This window comes from Engystomops pustulosus, chromosome 3, assembly GCF_040894005.1.
Source record: "Engystomops pustulosus chromosome 3, aEngPut4.maternal, whole genome shotgun sequence".
NCBI lineage: Eukaryota > Metazoa > Chordata > Amphibia > Anura > Leptodactylidae > Engystomops > Engystomops pustulosus.
Window position 1 is genome coordinate 147,199,631 of NC_092413.1, and position 26,356 is coordinate 147,225,986.

A 26,356-nucleotide genomic window follows, 5' to 3' on the forward strand; every position below is an offset into this window, starting at 1 on the left:
CACAGAAAACGCAATGTCCGACTATAATGCACCATACCGCAATTCACTAAGATCGAAACCGGTTCACAGTTCGACAAAAGTGCGTATGGTCAGTTGTGGTGTGAGGGGTATACAGGATATATGTTGGTGTACAGTGTGATCAGATGGGGTGTGAGGGGAATATATGATATAACAAGCACAAAGTGTATCGTTGTGGTGCCATGGGTATATATGATATGTGTGGGTGCACAGTGTGGTCAGTTGTGGTGTGAGGGGTATATATGCGTGGGGGTACTTTGTGGTCTGTTGTGGTGTAAGGGTATATATGATATATGTTGGTCAGCAGTGTGTTCAGTTGTGGTGTGAGAGGTATTTATGAAATAACAAGCACAAAGTGTACAGTTGTGTTGTGAGGGGTATATATGGTGTGTGGGGGCAGTGTGGTCAGTGGTGGTGTAAGGGGTTTATATGATATGTGAACCTGTGGCATGAGTGCTAGAGACAGCACTCAGAGTCCTCTCTGTGGGCACCTAAGCCACTGCCCCAGCATAGAGTTGATCAGACAAGACTCATGACCTCCTCCCGCACTCCCAGCCACAACACATTCTTGGTTAACTGAGACTGCAAGATGAGTGAGGAGGAGGAGACAGGGCTGGTTACCTACTGTGAGCCCCATGGTTCTTTCTGTCATCCTGGACGGATGCTAATAATATATTTAAAATTTCCCCTCCTTCTTTCAACGTATTGGCGTCAATGTGCTTGTGCGACTCAAAGCTGAGGCAGAGCAGTTAAAAATATCACTGGCATTTATGAAATTGTTTTACTACAGTATTTATCTTTTAGATATATTGTTGTGGGAAGGGGCCCCGTATTGGCTGCCAAGCTGGGTGCTTCATACCGCTGGGACCCTTTATCTGGCCCTGCCGGAAGCCATTATACACCTCCCCCAGAAACACAAAAATTTTCCTTTGTGTCTATCAAATGCATATATTTCACCCTGTTACTTACTCAATGCCAACAGTCACATTATGTATCACAAGGCAATGGGGCTTATTTACTTAGGGTCCCACGGCCGCATTTTCGTCGGGTTTCCTGACTTTTCAAGGATCATGCTGGGGATTGTGTTGCACCTGATCGTTTTGTGTCGCAATGGCGCCAAATTGCACGCGACACAACTCGAGGGGCGGCGCGACGGATGATCCCACGGATTCGGACTACGCGCGGGATTTAACAATTCAAATTGTGTTGCAAGCCATGCACTCAAATACACCAGGAAGAAGAAGGTGAACTCCGGCGGACCTGAGCGGGCAAACGACACATGCAGGATCTTGGGCGCAAGATCTTGTTGAATCGCAGCGGATGGGCATTCCAGCGGACAACGCACCTCGGGGATCGCGCAGGGACCGGGTAAGCAAATGTGCCCCAATATATTTAGTCCTAGTCAGTTAGCCTATGGATACATTAGACAGACCTGACACAACGACAGTACCATTCCACTGTGCAGATAGAGGTAAAGTGATAAAAGAGAGAGGTATGTGAAAAATGTGATTATCAGAAAATTTCTTGTTTTGTAAAAGAAATATGAAATAAAATTAAAATGCCCCTTAAAGTTGGCACAGCACATTAGAATAATGGCTCAGACAGCAAAGGGTGGTGGAAGGAAGAACATTTTTGATCCTTTTGGTTAGGGAAGTCTGGCCTCTTATCTTCTGGAACACATGCACACTTAGCCAAGCCAGCCATACATTTATTTGGAGAGTGCAATGGGTCAGGAAAAACAGTGGTTTGGCCACTTCTATTTACAGTCAATTTGCTAAATTCAGAAGCATATCTTCCTCCTGACTACAGGCTCTGCATGGAATCATTCATAAAATGGGCAACAGTGCTGTGGTCCCATGCACATCCAGGCCAATGCTGAGGCTAAGTAAAAACTTAAAAGAGCACTTAAAGGGGTTGTCTATACAAACCAGTCAGGGGGGAAAGTTGAATAAAAAAAACGTATCTCCTCCGTCACTCCTGTCGTCCAGCACATTCAGTGCTCTGTCCCTGTTTGTTTACTGAGGCAGACACAACCATCTGACTACTTTCACAATCTTAATACACTATTAGGTTCAATGCTGTAGCAGGTGCGCGGCAGTGGACCGGTGGGTATGTGTGCCTCTGTAAACAAACAGCAGCACGGCACTGACAGGCAGCTTCATGGACAATGGAAGCAACGGGAGCTCCCTCCGAGGTTGGTTATATATTTTGTTTAAAACCTGGACAACTCCTTTAATTATACTCAGTATTAGTGTAATCCTAACATTCGGACATTCACTAATCAGAAAATATTGTCATAACCTAGTGATATGCGTATATGAGATGGTAAAGCCTCTTATCAATTCATGTTCAGTATATCACATGGTAAGTAACTAGCCGGTAGTATTCTATGATTACTAGAGTAACTTGAAAGTGCAGAAAACTCTTCCATTGTCCTTTAGTTGGTATCATTACAATTTAGGGCGCCAGTGTAAGTGAATGCCAACATAAAAGAGCAACAAGACAGCCAGTGCAGAAAGTGTTAAAGAAACAATGCTGCTTCTGACAGCTTCGGGACCATTGCAGCTTCCATCTCAGCATCATATTCATGATTGCGAATCGTCCATCTCTAGATTGGCGTGAAATGAGTGGAAAATTATGAGTAAACAACATTTTTAAGAAGGGACAGCGAGCCATGATTTCCGAGAGCAGATCAGAGCGCTCTGTACTTGTGTCTCGGGGGAAGAGAGGCAGAGAGTGTGTTTATCTCATGCGTCTTCATCAAGGCAGAGGAATCACTGATGAGCCTAGGCACCAGCAGCAACTTTTCAGATTTCACTTCAGGGAGACTTTACTGCTCATGCAAATTGAAGATCATCAGGGGCCCAGTAAAAGGAGTTTGCAACCAGGGAAAGAGAGAGCTGGGAGAAGCAAAATGTCTGATCAAACCCAGAATTATACAGAACATCAGGCTTGTTTCATCTCTTTAAGTAGGAGACCCTTGCTGTCCCTTAGGGAATAGCAACATGTTCGAAAATAACATTCTGGGCAAGAGTTCTTGCTACCAAGGAACAATGAGATTCCTACCAGTCCTTCGGGCCAGAAATTATTCCGCTCATGTGTCTCAGTAAGAGAAGAAACTGCATACTGTAATTACTAACGCACGCAAATCTGCATTCAATTGTGGAGGAAAAATAATGAACAAATATGAAAATAATAGCAAGTGTTTATCATCAAATTCTTACCTGCTGGGATACCAAACATGGCCACGATAGTCTCTACCAGACCTAGAATATACAGAGCACTTCCACAGACATTAGCCAAAAAGAACATTATACCAATACTGCCACCAAATTCAGGACCTAGAGCCCGGCTGATCATATCTGAGGGTTATTGTTAAGGTTAATGAAGACTTCTGCACACATATTGACAATACTAGAGCACCAGTCTTTGATGTGGGCACTAGCAATCACATAGGGGTCCGTACTTAGCGGCTACTATGGCAAACACTTATGGAAGTGTATGGGGTGGGGGGTGGAAGATCCTTAACTATTGGGCATTGTGTGTATTCACAATAATGTATGTCAGCTATTATTTCTAATTTCATAAAGACTTTTTATGAGCATAAATATTTTATATTTATATAGAAATATTTAAATATTTACTTATGTACAATAGTTGTCCAAATTCTGCCCATATCTAATAAATAATAATCGCTTCATTTGGGTTGTTGCACCAAGACATACAAATTAGATGAAATTAAAATAACAAAATCATTATTAGGATAAGCCTGAAGGCAACAACCTAATGATAAGTAGGCGGTGCAGAAGTATAGCAAGTCATTTATTAGATATATCTTGGTGTGATTATGATCTGTTTATTATCTGCAATTCAATCCACATGTTTAATTACCCATATGCAAAGATTTCCTCACATCTAGTGACCTGTGAAAACTGCAGCTAATCACCCATTTCAGCAAGTCATTTATGGCCCTTTTTAAATTATTCAGCTTCACCTGGTAAAAAGTTCCCTCAAACCACCCCCTCCGTTAAAGCTGGTGATAGGTTCCAAAAGCATATGCTATGCTGATTTAAAAAATCCCTTTGTCAGCATTCTGAATACTCCCACTACTTTATAAAACTTTATTTCACATTACCATAACTGCTGGGTGAGTGTGGAGGAGAGAAAGAATCGATGAGGAGACACAGACACACAGGTTACAGCTAACATTCAGGTAATGTAAAATGAAGTTTTATAAAGTATTGATACTAGCTTATCACAGGTTAGCCTATTATGCAATGCTTTTATACTGCGTTTTATAGTGTTTTCCGTAAGCGCCAGGTAAGCTCCACACACATTCTGGTCTGTATATGTGGTCTGTATATGTGTACCGTAGGCCTTATCTGGATGCTCCCATTAACTCGCAGGGGTTGGTGTATGTTGGGATACTTTGCTTTTTGTTTTTGGGGGGCGGGGGCAGTCTTCAGAAGACAAATAGAATAACGTTTATATCAAAACCACCCTTTATATGTCTTGTCCACTTTTAGCAGAGATATTTGGTTAATGTAAGTTTTCTTATTGTGTAAAGGTCTGGTCTGTGCTGCAATGAAATGATTTTTGCACCATAGACTATTTGAGGAGTAATTCATTCTGTTCTACTCTTCAAGAAGGAGTAATCTTTCTCCTACGTTTTAATCCACTGTAATAGAGAAAATTATTTCTTTGCCATAATTTCTGTTTCAGAAAAACAAACTCTCAGAAAAAGACATTGAAAAAAAATAGAAAAACACTCATATACATGTGAAGAAAATACATTGCTTTCCCACAAAGGAGACGGCTCCATAAATATATTGCAGAATTAGAATATTATATTCAGTAGTTACATTAAACTAATCACACTTTCTCTTTATAGCCATCACTGTCATGGGGATCAAGTGGTAAGTACAGGTAGTTCCCTGTGTTACATACAAGATAGGTTCTGGAAGTTTGTTCTTAAGTTGAGTTTGTATGTAAGTCGCAACCGTATACTTTATTATTGTAAATGTTTTTGGTCTCTGTTACAATTGGATTTTAAAAATGTTGGATTGTCATAAGAACCAGGATTACCAATACATCTTAATTACAGGCACAATTGATAACTGTTATAGCTGATTATTGTAGCCTAGGACTAAAGTACTGTAAATTACCAAAATCCAGAGGTCCGTTTGTAACTAGGGGTCGTATGTAAGTCAGGTGTTCTTAAGTAGGGGACCGCTTGTATTGTATTCAGAGATTGTCTACTTATCTACTTTCTGTTTTAGAGGTTCTCTAGTTTGTTCTTTCACAGGTCAGTATAGCAAGTGACTGCTATAGAGCTCCAGAACAAGGCCCACCATGTTATATTTTTCTGTCGATATTTAGGTAACTCACCACAATTGATAATTTAAAATCATTTATCAAAATGTTTTATTATACATATGTTCATATTATATTATATATAGAAATATAGGGGCACATTTACTTAGAAAGTCGGAAAATGCACTAAAAGTGCTATTTCTGTGTATAATGCTGGGTTAGGCGATTTACAAAGATTGTGCACCAGAAATAATAAATCTGTCGCTTCCCTACACTTGCCCTACAGAGATCACCATCTTTTTAACATAGATGGCGTGCAACCCAATTTGCAAATTTAAATACGGCACTCGGTCCGAATCAGTTGCCAACACAATAGTGGCGTATACACTTCTTAAATACCTGTGCAAGCCATTTTAGCCAAGAAGAACGGGCAGAGTCCGACAAAAGTGTGGCGCAAAGCTCTTACTAAATGTGCCCATAGTATATAGTATTTCTAGGTAGTGATACAGGCAGGAATAAAAATGTTCTGAGTGCTAAGGGAACACCCTTGGTGCACCAACTTACTCATTAGCACACAGATTAAAATAGGAATTTTTTGCAAGTAATAATGGTCCAAAATCACACAGGTAATATAAAGGGGCAGACTGGGAAAATAAAGACGTTCCTTACCAATAACTGGAAACCATCCTATGTGGAGGCCAGTAACTGGGTGTCAGTCTCCCGCTCAACAATAAATGATAACAACAGACAAACAAATAAATAAATGAATAAATAAGAAGAGTAGTCAGAGCGGAATCTAAAACCTAGAAGACAACAAAGTACCAAATTGATAGACAAAGGGATAACCAGGAAGACAAGCCAAAGGTTTAGAATAAACCAGATATAAGCAGACAGAATACACACAAACTAGGTCAAGTGTGAAGTATAACAAGCACTGAGAATATGTTATCATGGACCTTTTATGTTATATCAGAATCCTGTATCAAACACTGATAGGATAAGGATTCTGTCCATCACAGTATGTTAACTGTTAGTGAACCAGAAAGCAGACTACTGGGTGTGCTGCATAATTCATCAATACAGCAAGCCAGTAATATACCAGTGTTTACACTAGTAAAGACAAAACCATCTTTATTGTCGCATCCGCGCCTGCACCTTGTTGACCAAGGTTAATGCTGGCACAGGTAATGATTACATGTAATGATAAAGGTCTGTTTTCCATTTGTCCCTGGAGCTCAGGCACGTTCCTTTCCTTATCTTCTCTGTTGCATGTTATAGGACAACTTTCCAGAGCAGTCGCTTTCTTACTATGCCCTGTCTGGAGTGGGCGAAAAAGAACACTATGCACCAGTCCTTGGCAAGTGCAAATACAGCCTTTTTGTTGTCACCTGGTAACTGTACTCTGTAGGCCGCCATTTTTATAATCTGTACTTTATTCTGCACAATATAGCTATTTATGTGAAATGCAGAACACATCTATACTTTAAGGATTTAGAAGCGATAAGTAATTTAGTTTCCGAATTTACTAACGAACAAGTCCTTAGATCACAATTACAGGGGAAATATGTGGCTGTGTGTGACAAATGGCAACACACAATAGGGAAATTAAGCAGATGAAAGGAAAGGAAAATCTAAGAGATTTATGGAAGAGATAATAAAACAACATTAAATGGTGTGCAGAGATTGGCCGGGATGATTGGGAAGCACAAGTGTGGGCTGATTAATAAATGATTGCAGAGCTTCATCTAAAACCGATTTTTACTAATCATCCTCGCAGGTGAATAAAAGCCACATATGTAATAACGGAAAGTAAGAAGCATAAAAATGTTGTACACATATCTCATCAAGCACCAGCTCCAGCCATTCCGAAAATATAGGAAAAAAGACAAAATGACATTTACGGAAGCCAATGTTTTTGTAGTCTAATTTCTATTCTATGTCCCTCCCCACTCCTATTTTTTGTCTTTTTCTATTTTGTTACATTTATGGATGATTTGTTCTTTTATTCCACTAATTTGTATCATGTGTTTTATTTTTTGTCTAATTTAGGAGGTGTGACTGTGTTGGTGCATGTATATTATTCCAATGTATAACCATTTGAGTTTGTAGAGTTTTTAGCTGTGGGTTTCCATAATGCAAAGTCTTTAAAGGAAATCTACCAGTTAAAAAAAGGAAAAAAGACATACAGATATTCACCCACTCTCCTCTTCATCCCGAACCCGGCGGTGTTCTTCTTTAATCCTAACACGCCAGGATAACCTAAAAAAGAAACTTATAATTAGCTGCCCTGAGCATGGGATGTCCGGCACTCCGGGCTGCTAATTCACGACTCCTGCATGAGGTCACCTCCCTTTCCAACATGGGAGAGGGAGGTGATATAATGCAGACCTGAATTAACACTGGGTGCATGAATTCACGCCTCTCGCATGATGTTAACTCCCCATGTAACACGTTGTACTTAAGGCCATTTTGCTAATAAAGGGGGAAAAAAATTTAATTAGAAATCTGTTCCCACGAAAAACTGTAAACTTCGGATTCGTCACTTTCCCGAAAGTGCAAGCACCGGCCGCGGTTATTAGCGGTGGGGGTTTACTGTAATATGCAACAACCCCCACCTGTGTATGAAGAGGATTCAGCCCTTGGGCCCTCTTCACATACCCCCTGCGTAGAGCTACGGCGCAGAGCGTTAAGGGGCTAAAGTGAAGCATCTGGGTCTACTTGAGACTGCAAGAACATGGGCGGATTATCATTGGCGCCATTGAAGCTCCTGCTCTTGGCTCCACAATTCTTCCTGTTCAGTGGGTTTTCAAGGGAAGCTCTAATGGCAATCTGAATTTTCCCTCCTTCTGTCAACAATATTGGTGCCTACAGGACCGTTGAAATCTGCAGCACGGAGCAAGAATATTTTTAATAAGTTAATGCTAGAATTGCTGTGTTGGCACTTTGCAATAAGTAAGTTGGTTTGGGCTGCAGTTTGGGTACTCGGTCTCTAAAAGGTTCGCCATCACTGCTATTGGAGTTTACCATTAGATCACTATTATGTGATTGTTATATAATGTGCTCCCTGCTAAATGGTGCCCCAGTTGAAAACTGTATTTAAAAGAACAAACAAAATAATCTATCAAAAAGAATAATTAAATATTAAACAATTAAAGAGTTATGCCATTCTGCTCTGGCATTAGTGATTGACTGGCCAGGGGGTGGGGGCTGAGGTCACCCATGGGTGGTGGGGATGAAAAAAAATTGAGTACCCTTTGATTAATGCATGATATAAGATTACTATAATTCCCTAATTTGGTAATTTCAGCACAGAAAACACTGGCAGTAATGATTTTCTTGCTTAAATTAATATCTATTAACATTTTATACACCTACGAGTAACTTATATGTAATACTGAAAATTTCATACTCCTCCTTTGACTAAAGTTACTCCTCAAGAGTGGTGAGAGGATGATTATTACTCTACTGGAGAAATGTTAGTGCGACCTCAGCTTCTGAGTGTAAGGCAGTAAAGAAGAATGGATTTACACAGAGATCGATACAATCCATCAGTTATTAGGATGGTCATTTGTACAAAGCCAACTTATGGTCCCAAAACCTCACAACATAACATGTAAAGGAAATTGTCTTCTAAAGTCTCTTCCTGGACTTGAGGATAGTAGCGGATAAAGTCCCCTGCTGGGACAGTCTGTAAGTGACATAGTATATGTCTCTGGTCACCTTTCCCATGAGGTTTTATAATTACTCATTCATTCTGATGTAATACATTATAAATGTGTGGGCTACTCTCTTTAAAGCATTAGATAATTGTATCAAGAACAGTTTCTCTCAAGAAAATGACAGGCTAAAATCCCTTCTCCATGCTTCATTGTGCAGAGCGTGGTGTAGTTTTAACGCTGCAGGTCGCCTTTGTTCCCTTCCCTCTAGGGTGCGTCTTAAAAGGCAGAATAGAAAATGAGCATTGTGGAAATAAATCCTCTGCACATTTCTGCAATCTGAATATGATATGAAGGACCCGATTGTCTCAGCTAGTCTATCAAATATGTACCAACGATGAAAATAACAGATCTACCCTATAATGAAAGTGTCCAGCTTAACCCATTTCTAGCCACATGGTTATAAGCATGAAGCTAAACGATCAGCTATAGCTATTCTGTACACAGTGCTCTGAATTTTGAGCTGCAAGTCATGTTATTAAATCTTTTTGGTATGTTAATATATCCCCAAACTTGTCATGTACAGGCAGTCCCCGGGAAAAATACAAGATAGGTTCTGGAGGTTTGTTCTTAAGCTGAGTTTGTATGTAAGTCGGAACTGTATATTTTATAATTGTAACCCCATACAAAATGTTTTTGGCCTTTGTGACAATTGGATTTTAAAAATGTTGGTTTCTCATAAGAACCAGGGTTAACAATAAAGCTTCATTACAGACACCTTTGATAACTGTTATAGCTGATTATTGTAGCCTAAGGTAAAGTACAGTAAATTACCAACAACCAGAAGTCCGTTTGTAACTAGGAGTGGTCTATAAGTCGGGTGTTCTTAAGTAGAGGACCGCCTGTACTTTGAATATTCTACATGATTTTAGGATTGTTAGAATACAATGGAAAGGCTATGAATAGAGATGAGCGAACATACTCGTCCGAGCTTGATGCTCGGTCGAGCATTAGGGTACTCGTAACTGCTCGTTGCTCGGACGAGTATTTCGCCCGCTCGAGAAAATGGCAGCTCCCGCCGTTTTGCTTTTTGGCGGCCAGAAACAGAGCCAATCAAAAGCCAGGAGACTCTGCACTCCACCCAGCATGACGTGGTACCCTTACACGTCGATAGCAGTGGTTGGCTGGCCAGATCAGGTGACCCTGGGATAGACTAGCCGCTGCCCGCGCTGCTCGGATCATTCTCTGTCTGGATGCCGCTAGGGAGAGAGCTGCTGCTGGTCAGGGAAAGCGTTAGGGTGTTCTATTAGCTTACTGTTAGGCAGGAGTGATTCTACAACAACCCAACAGCCCTTCTTAGGGCTACAATAACGTTATACTTTTTTTTTTTATTTGCTTGTGGCTGGGCTTGCTGGCACTAGTAGTGCAGCTAGTACCATATTGTGAGGAATTTGCAGGGGGACTTGCTACCGTTGTGTTTAGCTCTTAGTGACACTCATATCCACCTCAAACACCAAAGTGGGAAAATTTATTAGGGGTTTGATTTCAATTAGGCACAGTCTGCCAGTTTCTTTCTATTTTACGTTTATTTTTTTAATAACTCAGTGTCATCTCATCTTGCATAGTAGTGTGCTTTAATACTTGGCTAGAAAATAGCCATAGGAGAATCCAAACGGCTTACTTACGCCTACAGTAGCGTTATATATATTTTATTTCTGGTTGATCTGCTGGTGGCTGTAGTTGCAGCAGTGCATCTACTAGCAAATTGTGAGCAATTTGGAGTGAGACTTGCGACCACTGTGTTTTGCGCTTAGTGACGCACATATCCATCGCAAAGACCGAAGTGGGAAAATTTATTAGGGCCCGGGGTTGGATTTCAATTAGGCACAGTCTGCCATTTCCTTTTTTATTTTACGTTTATTTTTTTCATAACTCAGCGTCATCTCATCTGGCATAGTAGTGTGCTTTAATACTTGGCTAGAAAATAGCCATAGGAGAATCCAAACGGCTTACTTACGCCTACAGTAGCGTTATATATATTTGATTTCTGGTTGATCTGCTGGTGGCTGTAGTTGCTGCAGTGCATCTACTAGCAAATTGTGAGCAATTTGGAGTGAGACTTGCGACCACTGTGTTTTGCGCTTAGTGACGCACATATCCATCGCAAAGACCGAAGTGGGAAAATTTATTAGGGCTCGGGGTTGGATTTCAATTAGGCACAGTCTGCCATTTCCTTTTTTATTTTACGTTTATTTTTTTCATAACTCAGCGTCATCTCATCTGGCATAGTAGTGTGCTTTAATACTTGGCTAGAAAATAGCCATAGGAGAATCCAAACGGCTTACTTACGCCTACAGTAGCGTTATATATATTTGATTTCTGGTTGATCTGCTGGTGGCTGTAGTTGCTGCAGTGCATCTACTAGCAAATTGTGAGCAATTTGGAGTGAGACTTGCGACCACTGTGTTTTGCGCTTAGTGACGCACATATCCATCGCAAAGACCGAAGTGGGAAAATTTATTAGGGCCCGGGGTTGGATTTCAATTAGGCACAGTCTGCCATTTCCTTTTTTATTTTACGTTTATTTTTTTCATAACTCAGCGTCATCTCATCTGGCATAGTAGTGTGCTTTAATACTTGGCTAGAAAATAGCCATAGCAATAGGATAGCATCGTTTGGTTTTAAAAACTAAAAAACAGACAAAAAAAAAAACCACAAAAAAAAGTTTAAAAAAAAATTAAAGTTATAACTCTCATTTTCAAAATGTTTAACCCGAGGGCTAGGGGTAGAGGACGAGGGCGGGGACGTGGGCGTCCAACTACTGCAGGGGTCAGAGGCCGTGGTCCTGGGCGGGGTGAGACAACACCTGCTTATGAGGGAGCAGGGGAACGCCGCAGAGCTACACTCCCTAGGTTCATGTCTGAAGTTACTGGGACTCGTGGTAGAGCACTGTTGAGGCCAGAACAGTGCGAACAGGTGATGTCGTGGATTGCCGACAATGCTTCGAGCAATTTGTCCACCAGTCAGTCTTCCACGCAGTCCACCCATGTCACCGAAATCGGCACTCCTTCAGCTCCTGCACCTCAGCCTCCTCCCCCCCAGTCTGCCCCCTCCCAGCAAAATTTGCCATTTGAACCGGCATACTCTGAGGAACTGTTTTCTGGACCCTTCCCACAGTCACAAACCACTTGTCCGGTTGCTGATGAGCAATTTTCCGATGCCCAGGTTTTCCACCAGTCGCAGTCTGTGGGTGATGATGACCTTGTTGACGTACTGGATGAAGTGTGTAAAGAGGTGTCCGACGATGAGGAGACACGGTTGTCAGACAGTGGGGAAGTTGTTGTCAGGGCAGGAAGTCCGAGGGGGGAGCAGACTGAGGGATCGGAGGATGATGAGGTGACAGACCCAAGCTGGGTTGAGAGGCCGGGTGAACACAGTGCTTCTGAGACGGAGGAGAGTCCTCGACCAGAACAGGTTGGAAGAGGCAGTGGTGGGGCCAGACGGAGAGGAAGGGCCAGAGCTGGTGCATCACCCCAAATGTGTCAACTAGTGAAGCTCCCGTGGCGAGGGCTCCTGCGGCGAGGGCTAGATTTTCAGAAGTCTGGAGGTTCTTTAAGGAAACACCGGATGACCGACGGACTGTGGTGTGCCACATTTGCCAAACCAGGATCAGCAGGGGTTCCACCACTAATAGCTTAACTACCACCAGTATGCGCAGGCATATGAATGCTAAACACCCCACTCAGTGGCAACAAGTGCGTTCACCTCCGGCCGTGCACACCACTGCTCCTTCCCCTGTGTCAGCTGATAGTCAGCCCCCTGCCCAGGACCCTGCCACAAAAACCCCATCGTCGCCTCCACGATCCTCCACAGCATCCACCAGCGTTCAGCTCTCCATACCCCAGACGCTGGAGCGGAAACGCAAATATAGTGCAACCCACCCGCACGCCCAAGCCCTTAATGTGCACATCTCCAGATTGCTAAGCCTGGAGATGCTGCCCTATAGGCTAGTAGAGACCGAGGCCTTTCGCAGCCTCATGGCGACGGCCACCCCTCGGTATTCGGTCCCCAGCCGCCACTACTTTTCCCGATGTGCCGTCCCAGCCCTGCACCAGCACGTGTCAGACAACATAATCCGTGCCCTGACCAACGCCGTTTCTGACAAGGTCCACCTGACCACGGACACGTGGACGAGTGCTGCCGGGCAGGGCCACTATATATCGCTGACGGCACATTGGGTTAACTTGGTGGAGGCTGGGACCGAGTCTGACCCTGCGGCTGGTCATATACTGCCGACGCCGAGGATTGCGGGGCCTACCTCGGTCCAGGTGTTTCAGGCCTACTATACCTCCTCCTCCTCCCACCCCTCCTCCACCTCCTCCTCCGAACGACCATCCGTGGGCATGGCGCCATCAGTCGGTAGCTCTAGGCACAGCAGCAGTGCCGTCGCTAAGCGACAGCAGGCGGTGCTCAAACTGCTGAACCTAGGCGATAAAAGGCACACCGGCCAAGAACTATTACAGGGCATCACGGCGCAGACTGTTCTGTGGCTGGCACCGCTGAACCTGAAGCCAGGCATGGTTGTGTGTGACAACGGCCGTAACCTGGTGGCGGCTCTGCAACTCGGCAGACTGACACATGTGCCATGCCTGGCCCATGTGTTAAATCTGATAGTTCAGCGTTTCCTCAAGACATACCCCAATCTGTCTGATTTGCTCACGAAGGTGCGCCGCATCTGTGCGCATTTCAGGAAGTCCAGCACAGATGCTGCCACTCTCAGGGCAGCGCAGCGCCGCCTCCAACTGCCCGCTCACCGACTGTTGTGCGACGTGCCCACGAGGTGGAATTCAACACTGACCATGTTATCCAGAGTTTACCAGCAGCGCCGAGCGATTGTAGACTGCCAGATGTCAACTTCCACCAGAACTGGTAGTCAGGTCAGTCAGCTTCCTCAAGTCTACAATGAGGAGTGGACGTGGATGTCTGATATCTGTCAGGTGCTGAGTAACTTTGAGGAGTCAACACAGATGGTCAGTGGCGATGCCGCCATCATCAGCCTCACCATCCCGCTGCTTGGCCTGTTGAAAAACTCTCTGGTCAGCATGAAGTCGGAAGCTTTGCGCTCCTCACAAGAGACGGGGGAAGAAGATTCCCTTGTTGATAGCCAAAGCACCCTTAGGTCTGCTTCTCAGCGCATATCGGAGGAGGTGGAGGTGGAGGAGGATGAGGAGGAAGAGGAGGAGAATGTTGGCGAGACACAAGAGGGGACCATTGTTGAGTCCTTCACTGTTGAGCGTGTATGGGCAGAAGAAGAGGAGTTGGAGGAGTTGGAGGACGAGGAAATGGACAGTCAGGCCAGTGAGGGGAGTGAATTCTTACGCGTTGGTACTCTGGCGCATATGGCAGATTTCATGCTAGGCTGCCTATCCCGTGACCCTCGCATTCAAAGAATTTATTCCAGCACTAACATAGTTTTAACTGCAGCACCTTTAATCTACTACTAGTTCACTGCCTCCATACATGGCCGCCTTATCAAACGTGCTGTGTCAGGCAGAATTTCAAGATGAATAAAGCCTGGATTTCTCCTAATTTCCAATCTCCACCAGGTGAAGGAAGCTCAACCTGAATAATTTATCCACTCCTCCTCATTTTCCTCCTTCTCCTCCTCTTTGTACAGTAAAGCAGAGGAAACTGGCTATTTTTTGACAGGGCCCACTGGCTCTAGCTATAGTACTTTATGCATTTAATTTTTATGGAGGGCCACCGACCCGGTCCTCTGTTTTAAACAATTTTTGGGAGTGCCACATACAGGCACTCAATCTATTCAATTTTTCTGGAGGGCCACCTACCTGCTCCTCTGGTTTGAAAACTTTTTTGGACTGCCACATACAGGCACTCAATCTATTCAATTTTTCTGGAGGGCCACCTACCTGCTCCTCTGGTTTGAAAACTTTTTTGGACTGCCACATACAGGCACTCAATCTATTCAATTTTTTTGGAGGGCCACCTACCTGCTCCTCTGGTTTGAAAACTTTTTTGGACTGCCACATACAGGCACTCAATCTATTCCATTTTTCTGGAGGGCCACCTACCTGCTCCTCTGGTTTGAAAACTTTTTTGGACTGCCACATACAGGCACTCAATCTATTCAATTTTTCTGGAGGGCCACCTACCTGCTCCTCTGGTTTGAAAACTTTTTTGGACTGCCACATACAGGCACTATCCAAATTGAATTGTCTCCATAGCAGCCTCCACACGTTGTCTCCATTGCTACCTCCAAAAGTCGTCCATATAGCTGCCTCCATACATCGTCCCTTTATCAAACGAGGTGTGTCAGGCCGAAATTTGGGTTGTTTTCATGGATTCCACATCAAAGTTGTTAACTTTGTCGCCACCCTGCTGTGTTATCCACAAAATACACTGGCAAACTTTTACCATTTACGGATATTATTTCAGCGCTTCTTGCGCATCTGTTTACATTCCCCTCACCCGCCATATCCTAAACTTATAAGAACGCTACTACACTTGATCTTATACAAAAGGTTCTTAGAAGTGCTGTTTGGGGAGTAGCCTAGAGACAGGGGCTTGGATTGGCGAAAGCTCGCCTGGCAGCGGAGCGCCAGCTCCATGCCAAGAACCAACTAACATAGTTTTAACTGCAGCACCTTTAATCTACTACTAGTTCACTGCCTCCATACATGGCCGCCTTATCAAACGTGCTGTGTCAGGCAGAATTTTGGGTTGTTTTCATGGCTTCCACAACAAACTTGTTAACTTTGTCGCCACCCAGCTGTGTAATCCTCAAAATATACTGGCAAACTTTTACCATTTACGGATATTATTTCAGCGCTTCTTGCGCATCTGTTTACATTCCCCTCACCCGCCATATTCCAAACTTATAAAAACGCTACTACACTTAACTTGGTGCAGGCTGGGACCGAGTCTGACCCTGGGGCTGGTCATATACTGCCGACGCAGAGGATTGCGGGGCCTACCTCGGTCCAGGTGTTTCAGGCCTACTATGCCTCCTCCTCCTCCCACCCCTCCTCCACCTCCTCCTCCTCCGAATTACCATCCGTGGGCATGGCGCCATCAGTCGGTAGCTCTAGGCACAGCAGCAGTGCCGTCGCTAAGCGACAGCAGGTGGTGCTGAAACTGCTGAGCCTAGGTGATAAAAGGCACACCGCCCAAGAGCTATTACAGGGCATTCCACATCAAACTTGTTAACTTTGTCGCCACCGTGCTGTGTAAGCCACAAAATATACTGGAAAACTTTTTTCATTTACGGATATTATTTCAGCGCTTCTTGCGCAGATGTTTACATTCCCCTCACCCGCCATATCCCAAACTTATAAGAACGCTACTACACTTGATCTTATCCGAAAGGTTCTTAGAAGTGCTGTTTGGGGAGTAGCCTAGAGACAGGGGCTTGGATTGGCGAAAGCTCGCCTGGCAGCGGAGCGCCAGCTCCATGCCAAGATCCAACTAACATAGTTTTAACTGCAGCACCTTTAATCTACTACTAGTTCACTGCCTCCATACATGGTCCCCTTATCAAACGAGCTGTGTCAGGCAGAATTTTGGATTGTTTTCATGGCTTCCATGTTAACTTTGTCGCCACCCTGCTGTGTAATCCACAAAATATACTGGCAAACTTTTATCATGTACCGATATTATTTGAGCGCTTCTTGCTCACCTCCTTTGGTTCCTCTCTGCCACCCATTGGTTTGAAGCCTGAGTCCACTTAGGGTATGTCGCCATGCCACTCTCTAGCCTGCCGCTGCTGCCGCTGCCTCTGCATGCCGTCCCCTATAGTGTCAGGGTCAATTATTGCATGTTTTAGATGCTATCTAGCCTCATTCTGTCACTCTGTCATGGTCATGCTGTTGCCCATACTTTTGGCATAATGGTGCGATTAAGCAGCCTCAGAGGCATCCATGCATGCTGCCCCTGCTGTTTCCTGTCCATTTCCGTGGTGTTTCCATCCTTTTTTGAGGTTCCCAGGTGTTTGGCCAAGCTTCCCTGTGCAGAGCCTTGGTCCCCTTGAAAAATGCTCGAGTCTAACATTGACTTCAATGGGGCTCGTTACTCGAAACGAGCACTCGAGCATCGGGAAAAGTTCGTCTCGAATAACGAGTACCCGAGCATTTTAGTGCTCGCTCATCTCTAGCTATGAAATATATGCAATTCCTGGTGCACAGGAACCTCTATGCCACTTAAGCATTGAGGGGTGTGAAGGAGGCTGTGCTCGGCAGTGGAGTGGAACAGTGGGCAGCGTTCCTGGTGCAGGCTATAGATTAATTCTATGGCTGACCGGACCTGGCATAGAATTGACCTGGCATAGAATGGACCTGGCATAGAATTGCCCCCGCACAGCTGGACACCAGATAAATCAGGAGGCTAGAGGCAAATAAATACCCCCAAGAAGTGTATTTTCTAATGTAAAAATACTTTTCAGCTATAAATATCAATACTTTTTGGGGATATTTATATTTTTATTTCCCTTTATATTACTTTTCTAAAATATACAAGGGAACTTAAAGTAGCAGTTCTTGAGTGATAGTATTAAAGGGAATCTGTCATGAGTAAGATCTGTGTAGCCATACCTTTGCAAATTCTGGCAGTAGCAGCAACACTGTGAAAAATTCCAGGATTGTTGCTGGACTTGGGGCATTGTGGTGAACTGGTGAATAAGATCTCTTCACTGTACTGTGGAAGGTCCCCTCCCTCTAATGATGGATCTTTCAGCTCTTTCAGGGTGCTGTCACACGTCGCGTTTACCGCATGCGTTTAAAAACGCATTGCAATAGCTGGAGAGTGATTTGCCTAATTAAACAGCTGCTAACACCTGTGTTTACAAAACGCAACCGGTAACGCATTGTTAACGCTTGCGTTAACATCGCGGTTAACGCATGCGGTTGTTAACGCATTGTTAACGCATGCGTTAACATCGCGGTTAACGCATGCGTTTTGTAAACACAAGTGTTAAGAGGTGTTTAATTAGGCAAATCACTCTCCAGCTATTCCAATGCGTTTTTTAACGCATGCGGTAAACGCGACGTGTGACCGCACCCTCAGTTATACGGCAGGAGTCAGCTTTTCTCTTAGCTCTGCCCTGAATAGGTTAACCACACCCCCTGCATCCATAGACCCATTTAACCCCATCTTTGGTTTGAAGATGAAGTGAGGATGGGTGACTGGCTCCCTGTAAACCTATCCCTATGTAATCTTAATGTAAGAAGAGCCAGACTGCCCATTACTACTCCCCTTGAGTAACTTCTGTAGTATTTAAACAGAAGCCTGCTACAGCAGTGACTCAGCAGAGAAGAGGGATTGTACAGCAGTGAAGAGATTGCACACACCAGTGCAGTAGATACAATCCAAATAGTTCTGCAAAAATAAATGCAATTTTCACAGTTCTACTGCCCCTAACAACACACATAAATGCATGGTTACACAGATATTCAGAGGCGCTACCTTACACTATGGGGCTCATTTACTAATGGTCCGAACGCCGCACTTTCGCCGGGTTTCCCGAATATTTCCGATTTGCACCAAATTGCCCCGGGACTTTGGCGCACGCGATCGGATTGTGGTGCATCGCCGCCAACTTTCACATGACAGAAATGAACATTCGATCCTCTTCGCCAAATGTCATTATTATATATTAACACCGCGACCCAGGACATGTCCATAAAGTTATATGTAACACACACATGTTCTGGAATAAAGTTTTTATTTCCCACCATCCTCCATTATTTACACCAATGTTATGACATTTTCACTCTCATTCTTATGAAGCGCGGAGGGCTCTGTTATTGTGCGGCTTATACAATGGCGCACATCTAAAGACTTTTGTTACCTCATTAGCTTGGTTTATGGATATATAGTTATTTATTTGGGTTACCATCATGTAAGGAGCAGACAATGATAGATCTATGTGACGCAAGACTATGTGAGTGCAATTTTCAGCAAAAGTTTGGTGTCCCCTGTGGATTTAACGTTCCCTTTGCTGCATATTTTGGTGCATATACACATGTGGGGTCTGTATGATCTCCTCACATCTTACTGTTTTAAGGAAGTATATTTTCTTTATATAAGTATTCTGGATTTGTTAATATTTTAGAGTAAATTTTGAATGTTAATTGCCAAATGAATTGCCTGGTTGTCTGCTTTCAAAATTATAAAGGTTTTATGGCGCCTTTACTTTTTATTCTGTTTTATTGCTATATTTTTCAGGTTGTGACTGTCTTAAAATATGTAGCTGAAAAGCAGATATCTAGTTATTACAGTTTTAATGATATTATGTGGATTTATTTATGTGAACATATCAATAGGGCACATTTGTGAACTCTATCTATTACATTTAGGAGATGTGAAGGTAAATATTTTCTGTTTTGAGCACATTTTTTGCCATCAAAGTAAAATTTTAGGTATTTTTTATAAAATGTTTCAGTTTGAATCAAAATGGCATGAAGGCGTCTATGTCTATAAACTCTTTAATGCAATTTTGAAAAAGGGGCAAGTTTCTGCTTTCAGAAAATATATGGTTTGTCGGGTTTACTTTAATTCTTTTTGCTGTAATTTCATTTTTTAAACATCAAAATTGTAAAAATTGCTGTGGTCAATAACGCGACAAAATATCCTGAAATGCCGGGCGCTGAAAGGGTTAATACCCCTTGGTTGAATTCCCGGGTGAAGATGCTTATCATCTATCTTATTTCTATATATCTATCTGTCTAGTTATCTATATCCTATAATCTGACCATTTATATATGTTGCTTTTTCTCTATCTATTTACTAATCAATCTTCTATTTCTCTTCTACTGTATTTATCTCTCATATTTATCTACTTTATATATCATCTACTTTATAGTTCTGCATCTAGAAATCTCTATCATCTTTCATATTTATCGTCTATCATAATAATTACGCACACAGTGCACACAGATTACGCAGCGCTGCATAGAGTTTGCCATATAAGTCCCTGTTCCCAATGGGGCTCACAATCTATTCAACCTACCAGTTGAACCTGCCCATCAATCTCCCTATCATCTATCTCCTATAAAATTCTCTCATAATACAGTATATAGTAAATGCTTGCTGACTGTGACTGGTCATAAAATAGTTTTATTTTAGGGCCCCATTTTTAGTTTTGCCCAAGGCCCCACTTTGTCTAGAACCGGCCCTGTATGTACATGATAAAAGTTCTCTCCATTAATGTGCATCTCAATAAATAGTGTGGATTTGACTGGAGCAGGAATATAATATCACACTTATAAACTTCTTACATACAGTATTTCATAGTGAATCCATAACAGTAATCACTTTCACAGAGATACTTTATATACATTGGATATTTGCTCTATTATTTTCTCACCAGAGACACAGAGTGCAGATTATTGGCAGGGACACTTGTTATTACTTTGTATCAGCCAAATTATATGTCCAGCTTCTTCCTGTGCTGTTATTTTATCTGTATTGTCTCAAAAGAGAACATCACAAAATGACATGGCTGATGGGAGAATAAAATGAGCACTGAAAGTCTGCAGCTTAGAAAAGTTAGAAAGAACTTCTAATGCCACTCGCACTTTGGGGCGCATTTACTAAGTGTGCCAGTTTCCTGTGAACTTTGCACGTTCTTTTATTTGTAAACTGCTTGCACAGGTATTTAAGAACTGTTAGTGCCACATATGTCTCGCACGCAACCATTTTGTGGCGCAGCTGCACTAGCCACCATGAGACACAAATTAGGAGGCGTTCCGGCGCTCAGTCGCACCAGGCGCCAGATTTATCATGCAAAGTCTATTGAACGTTGTATGTTAAAGGTGCACAGACAGGTGTCTGAGCAGTGCAAGGAGCGCCAGATTCATGAAGAACTGGCGCCAAAAATCATTAATCTGGCGCACCCTGCATTATGCACAGACAAACTGCATTTAGTGCAGTTTGCACTACTCTTAGTAAATGTGCCCTTGTCAGAATGGGGAAGGCTACGGGTACAAGGCTGCGGGTTGGCTTGTAGCTGTACCAGAGATTCTGGAATAATTCATGTAGTAGTCCTGTAGTCTTTGCACATCTATGTACATGCCCAGCTTAGATTTACACCATCATTTTTCTATAGTATAGGTTTTACTCTTATACTGCCCCTTGCCAGGGCTCTGCATGCTGTCCTTTTCTAAGGCTAATATTTCCAGTTAATATTCCCTAGGCCAGTGATTTCGAACCATTTAGAGACTGAGTGCCTAAACTACAAGAAAAAGCCACATATTTTTCACTAAGTGCCGAATGCCAATTTAAATGAACTCACAGGTTTCAAACATATTGGTGCCCTGAGGACACCATTACAGTAGAACGGAGGAGAAATTCAGATTATTATTGTAGTTTCCCCCTAAGGTCCCCATAACAGGAATCACAGATCTGGAGAAGGGACTACAATGATAATCCAGCTCTGTCGCACCTCCTTGGTCCTCCAGCACTTCAAGTCACTTTAAAATAGCGCTGAACGTGGCACCTCTTGGGATTCCTTTGACAGCAGGAGGAGGTCTTGAGTCGTGAATGGGGACCTTTGTGCTAGGTGATGGCCTGCGTGCCCACAGAGAGGGCTCCGAGTGCCACCACTGGCACCCGTGCCATAGGTCCGCCACCAGTGCCCTAGGCCAACTCACTGTATGCCTCTTAGTGACATTCTCCAGTGGTTGACCACTCAACAGTTTAACCTTTATCCTCTAGTTATGGAATTTGTGTCTGTGTTGGACAATCCCTTTATGCGAAGAGTATAACATTAACACCACTATCACCTAGACCAGTGATGGCGAACCTTTCAGGGACCGAGTGCCCAAACTACAACCAAAATCCACTTATTTACCATGAAGTGCCAACATGGCATTTCAAGCAGTAACTTATTGCTACCAGTTCTTCAACATCATTCAATTGTATTGCCTCTCCTAAGGCCACCAATGCAGTTGAAAGAAGGTGGGCAAATTCAGACCATCATTGTATCTTCTCCCCAGGAAGAATGTTGGGTCCAGCAGGATGACCTCCAAAGAAAATGCAGTTCTGTCCACACCTTCTCACTTTTCCTGCAGTTTCAAAAATATCGCTGAGAGCAGTATCCCTTAAGTTGCTTGGGACTGCAAGAAGATTTGGTGGATGTGGTCCTGTTTGGAGAAATTGGGGCGATGGCCTGAGTGCCCACAGAAAGTTCTCCGAGTGCCACCTCTGGCACCCGTGCCATAGGTTCGCCACCGCTGACCTAGACAATCTTTCTCATCCAGGACATCCCCTATGAGTAAGTGTCCCTTTTATCATGCTTGATGGTAGATTTCCTGTAAACATTCTATAACAAGTTGTCCTCACAGACATTTTATCTCATATATACAATTTCTATGAAAGCACCACACGACTGCAATAAGTCATACTTATAACCTGTTGAGCAATATAACAAGCAGGCTTTTTTACAAGGGTATGAAAAGTACATTATGCTATGTGAGACTGTTAATTGGTCTTGGAGTAGATATTAATGTAATTAGTTAAATATAATGTGTTATGTTATTGTTTTTAAAAAATCTATTGACTTTATAAATTTTTCAAAATATCAAAAATACACATAGAAATCTATATTTGCATATTGAAAATATACATGACATCAAAAAACCTCATTCTCATCTTCCAAACCCTAACTACCCTGCCCCCTCCGACAAGAAGGGATTAGACGCATGCAAAAAAGGGAGGAAGAACGAGAGAGACAAAGAGGAGGCTCCCCAACTATCCTGCTCACGCGTGTTTCAACTATCTACCTACCTATTTTGAAATACTTTCTTATCCTCGTTTGCCTTAACAAAATTATTTCCAAATTTACCCCAAAATGTACTCCTTTTTTCCACATTTGTACCGTTGGAGGCATTTCAGAAATTTTTTAGCTCTAGGGAAGCTCCTCCATCTTCAAACCTTTATTCTGATAATCTAACTGACCCCTTTGAAATCTCTTCGGGCGAGTCCCTCAAAATGGCCGCTACTTGAGATGCCAAGAAATAGAGTTTCCAATAAGACAGAGCAAGACCCCCCCCTTACTCTTTGAACATATATATATATATATATATATACCGTACATACTCGAGTATAAGCCGACCCGAGTATAAGCCGAGACCCCTAATTTTACCATCAAAAACTGGGAAAACCTATTGACTCGAGTATAAGCCGAGGGTGGGAAATGCATTGGTCACAGACCCCCCCCCAGTATGTAGCCAGCAAGCCCCCAGTAGTATACAGCCTGCCCCCAGTAGTATACAGCCTGCCCCCAGTAGTATACAGCCTGTCCCCAGTAGTATACAGCCTGTCCCCAGTAGTATACAGCCAGTCTCCAGTAGTATACAGCCCACCCCCAGTAGTATACAGCCCGTCCCCAGTAGTATACAGCCTGCCCCCAGTAGTATACAGCCTGCCCCCAGTAGTATACAGCACTGCCCCAGTAGTATACAGCACTGCCCCCAGTAGTATACAGCACTGCCCCCAGTAGTATACAGCACTGCCACCAGTAGTATACAGCACTGCCACCAGTAGTATACAGCACTGCCACTAGTAGTATACAGCACTGCACCCAGTAGTATACAGCCTGCCCCCAGAAGTATACAGCACTGCCCCCAGTAGTATACAGAACTGCCCCCAGTAGTAAACACCCTGCCCAGCATTAAAAAATAAAAAATAAACATATATACTCACCCTCCAGTGGCCCCGACGTGCATCGCTGCCCCCACGATGTCCGCGCGGGTCCTCTTCTGGCTTCCGCACCCGTCTTCTTTCTTCTCTAACTTCGTGCTGGGCGCTGCCATTGTTCTCCCCCGGACGGTGCTTAGTATGACGCGACGCTGCTGACGTCATACTAGGCGCCGCCTGGGGGAGAAACATGGTGGCGCCCAGCACGAAGATTAGAGAAGACAGAAGACGGCCGCGGGAGCCAGAAGAGGACCCGCGCGGACATCGGGGGAGCAGCGCTGCACGTCGGGGGCCACCGGAGGGTGAGTATATAAGTTTATTATTTTTTAAATATTTTTTATGACTCGTGTTGACTGTATGACTCGTGTATAAGCCGAGGGATGTTTTCCAGCACATTTTTTGTGCTGAAAAACTCAGCTTATACACAAGTATATACGGACTTACAGACAACCCCTAGTTATAAACGGGTCTCTGGATATTGGTAATTTACTGTACTTTAGCCTAAGACTACAATAAACAGTTATCAAAGGTGTCAGCAGTTAAGCGTTATTGTTAATCCTGGTTCTTATGACAATCCAACATTTTTAAAATCCAGTTGTCACAAAGATCCCAAAAAATTTGGCTGGGGCTACAATTATAAAATATACAGTTTCGACTTGCATACAAATTCAACTTAAGGACAAACCTACAGAACCTATCTGCCTGTATATACACACACACATATATATATATATATATATATATATATATATATATATATATATATATTTTGTAAGAGTGTGAACCTAGAGGGCGTTGGAGAGCGACCCACTACCAGGGTTGAAAAGGACCTTGACCACTCCCATCCCTGGCCAACTCCAGAGGGAGAACTCACAGCAAGCCAGTGCTGTGTGTCCTGCAATCAGCAGGAGGACTTGGGACCAGTTAGAGTTGGCGGTCTATCCCAAGAGGACTGGAATCCAGTGAGGACATTGTTTGGTTGAGCTCACTGAGAGCCAGAGCACTGAGGAGGAACCCCAGCAGTGTTCCTAGAAGGTAGCTAGCGTTCAAGAAGTGAGGAAGTGCCCTAAGAAGAGGCTAAGCTGTTTGTTATTTTTGTTCTTGTAATAGTTTTAAAGCTGAATAAAGTCGTTTCTTTTGGATGGCTACAAGCTCCTACATTATTTTAACACTGATAATTTTCCAAATCTTTGTGACAGATTGCTGAGGAATAGCACCACATCAGCTGCATAGAATGAAGTTTTCATTCCACTTCACCGCATTTTAGCCCCCTTAACCCTTCTTCTCTCCGAATCATGACCACAACTACCTCCATTACTAACAAAAAATTTAGGGGGGAAGCAGCGAGCCCATTGGTGTCCCGTGTGTCAGCTGGGGAAGATCTCTCCCTAACAATGCACCCACAGGCTCTTGGATACTTATACCACAATTGTAACCATTCAATAAACCGTTTTACATGTCCCATCTTATCCAAGATCTTGCATATAGAGAGAGGATCGCTCCCCTGTCACGGCCAGGTGCCAGATTTTCCATTCACGCATACAATTTACTCAGATTACATGAGGTTGTTTTACTAGCCATGAAACAACACTGATCTTCCCACTGATCTTCCCATTGTTATGTTATTATTATATAGCTTATTAAGGTGCTTCAAGTACTGTAGGCTTAAGACAAATTGTGTGAGGAATGAAAGTGTAATATTCTTTACAAATCAACAGCATGGAAGATTCAGAGTACAAGTAAAGTTGTAGTGTTCAATTTCTTTACAGTGCAAATTGTCAGCTCCCTACACTGTTAAAGGGAACATGGCATAAGAAAAGTGACCTACTGTTTAATTGTTTATGTTTTTAATTAATTGAAAACATTTAATTTCCCTATGACGCACTATCACAATGTCCGCAGGTCTTCTACCACTAGGATATCTGGTAAAAGTGACTTCCATACCAATGTTTTACATGAAACCGTTAGCTAGGAACATATTACAGTATGGGAGGATGGACATGTGATTGTGAAATTCCATACATCAATCAAAGATCAGTGTTTTGAAGTAAAATAAAATAGGAGACAATAATAAAATCCATCAGCTCTCCAGTAATAATTTCAGCACATTTCTATTAATTAAAACTGCTTTCAGAGACATAATCCTTTACTTTTTCCTCCGAATTGGAATGATCCATCCCTCACTGCCCACTGGGGTGAAGAAGAAATCTGAGAACAGGCAGATGTCGTACCAACTGTGAGACATCTGCCTGAATACAACCTCCTTTGGGCATCAATTAATCAAAATTTTATACCATGAAAGTGAGATGATAATGTCAGTTTTATCATTGTAAACATTATTAATGTAAGGAAGCCATAGGCCAAGAATTGAATCAGATCGATTAAATACGCCAATAAATGGGCACAAAGCGCTTGCACTAGTTTGTCTCTTGAATGTCACAAAATATATAAAAAATATGAAGTTTCATATATTTTCACTCTCCGAATGTATTTTGATTAATAGCCGAATTATAATTCCAATATACAGAAACCGCCTTTAAAAAAAAACACATAATGTCTTTCACAAAATATTGAAAATAAGAATATTTTAAAAACACAAACATAATAACAAGAATATAATAACATTAAAAAAAATAATACATTTTCTAGAACTCGCC

At 42.9% G+C, this 26,356-nt stretch overlaps 1 protein-coding gene across 1 annotated transcript in view; it reads right to left on the minus strand.

Annotated features, from left to right (window-relative positions):
- The window catches only part of LOC140122075 (solute carrier family 12 member 9-like), a 189,009-nt gene that overhangs the window by 123,303 nt on the left and 39,350 nt on the right, over positions 1 to 26,356 (minus strand). Inside the window, exon 3 of the mRNA XM_072142480.1 lies at positions 3,243 to 3,380. Coding sequence (XP_071998581.1) covers positions 3,243 to 3,380 — 138 coding nt within the window. The remainder of the gene's footprint in view (positions 1 to 3,242; positions 3,381 to 26,356) is intronic.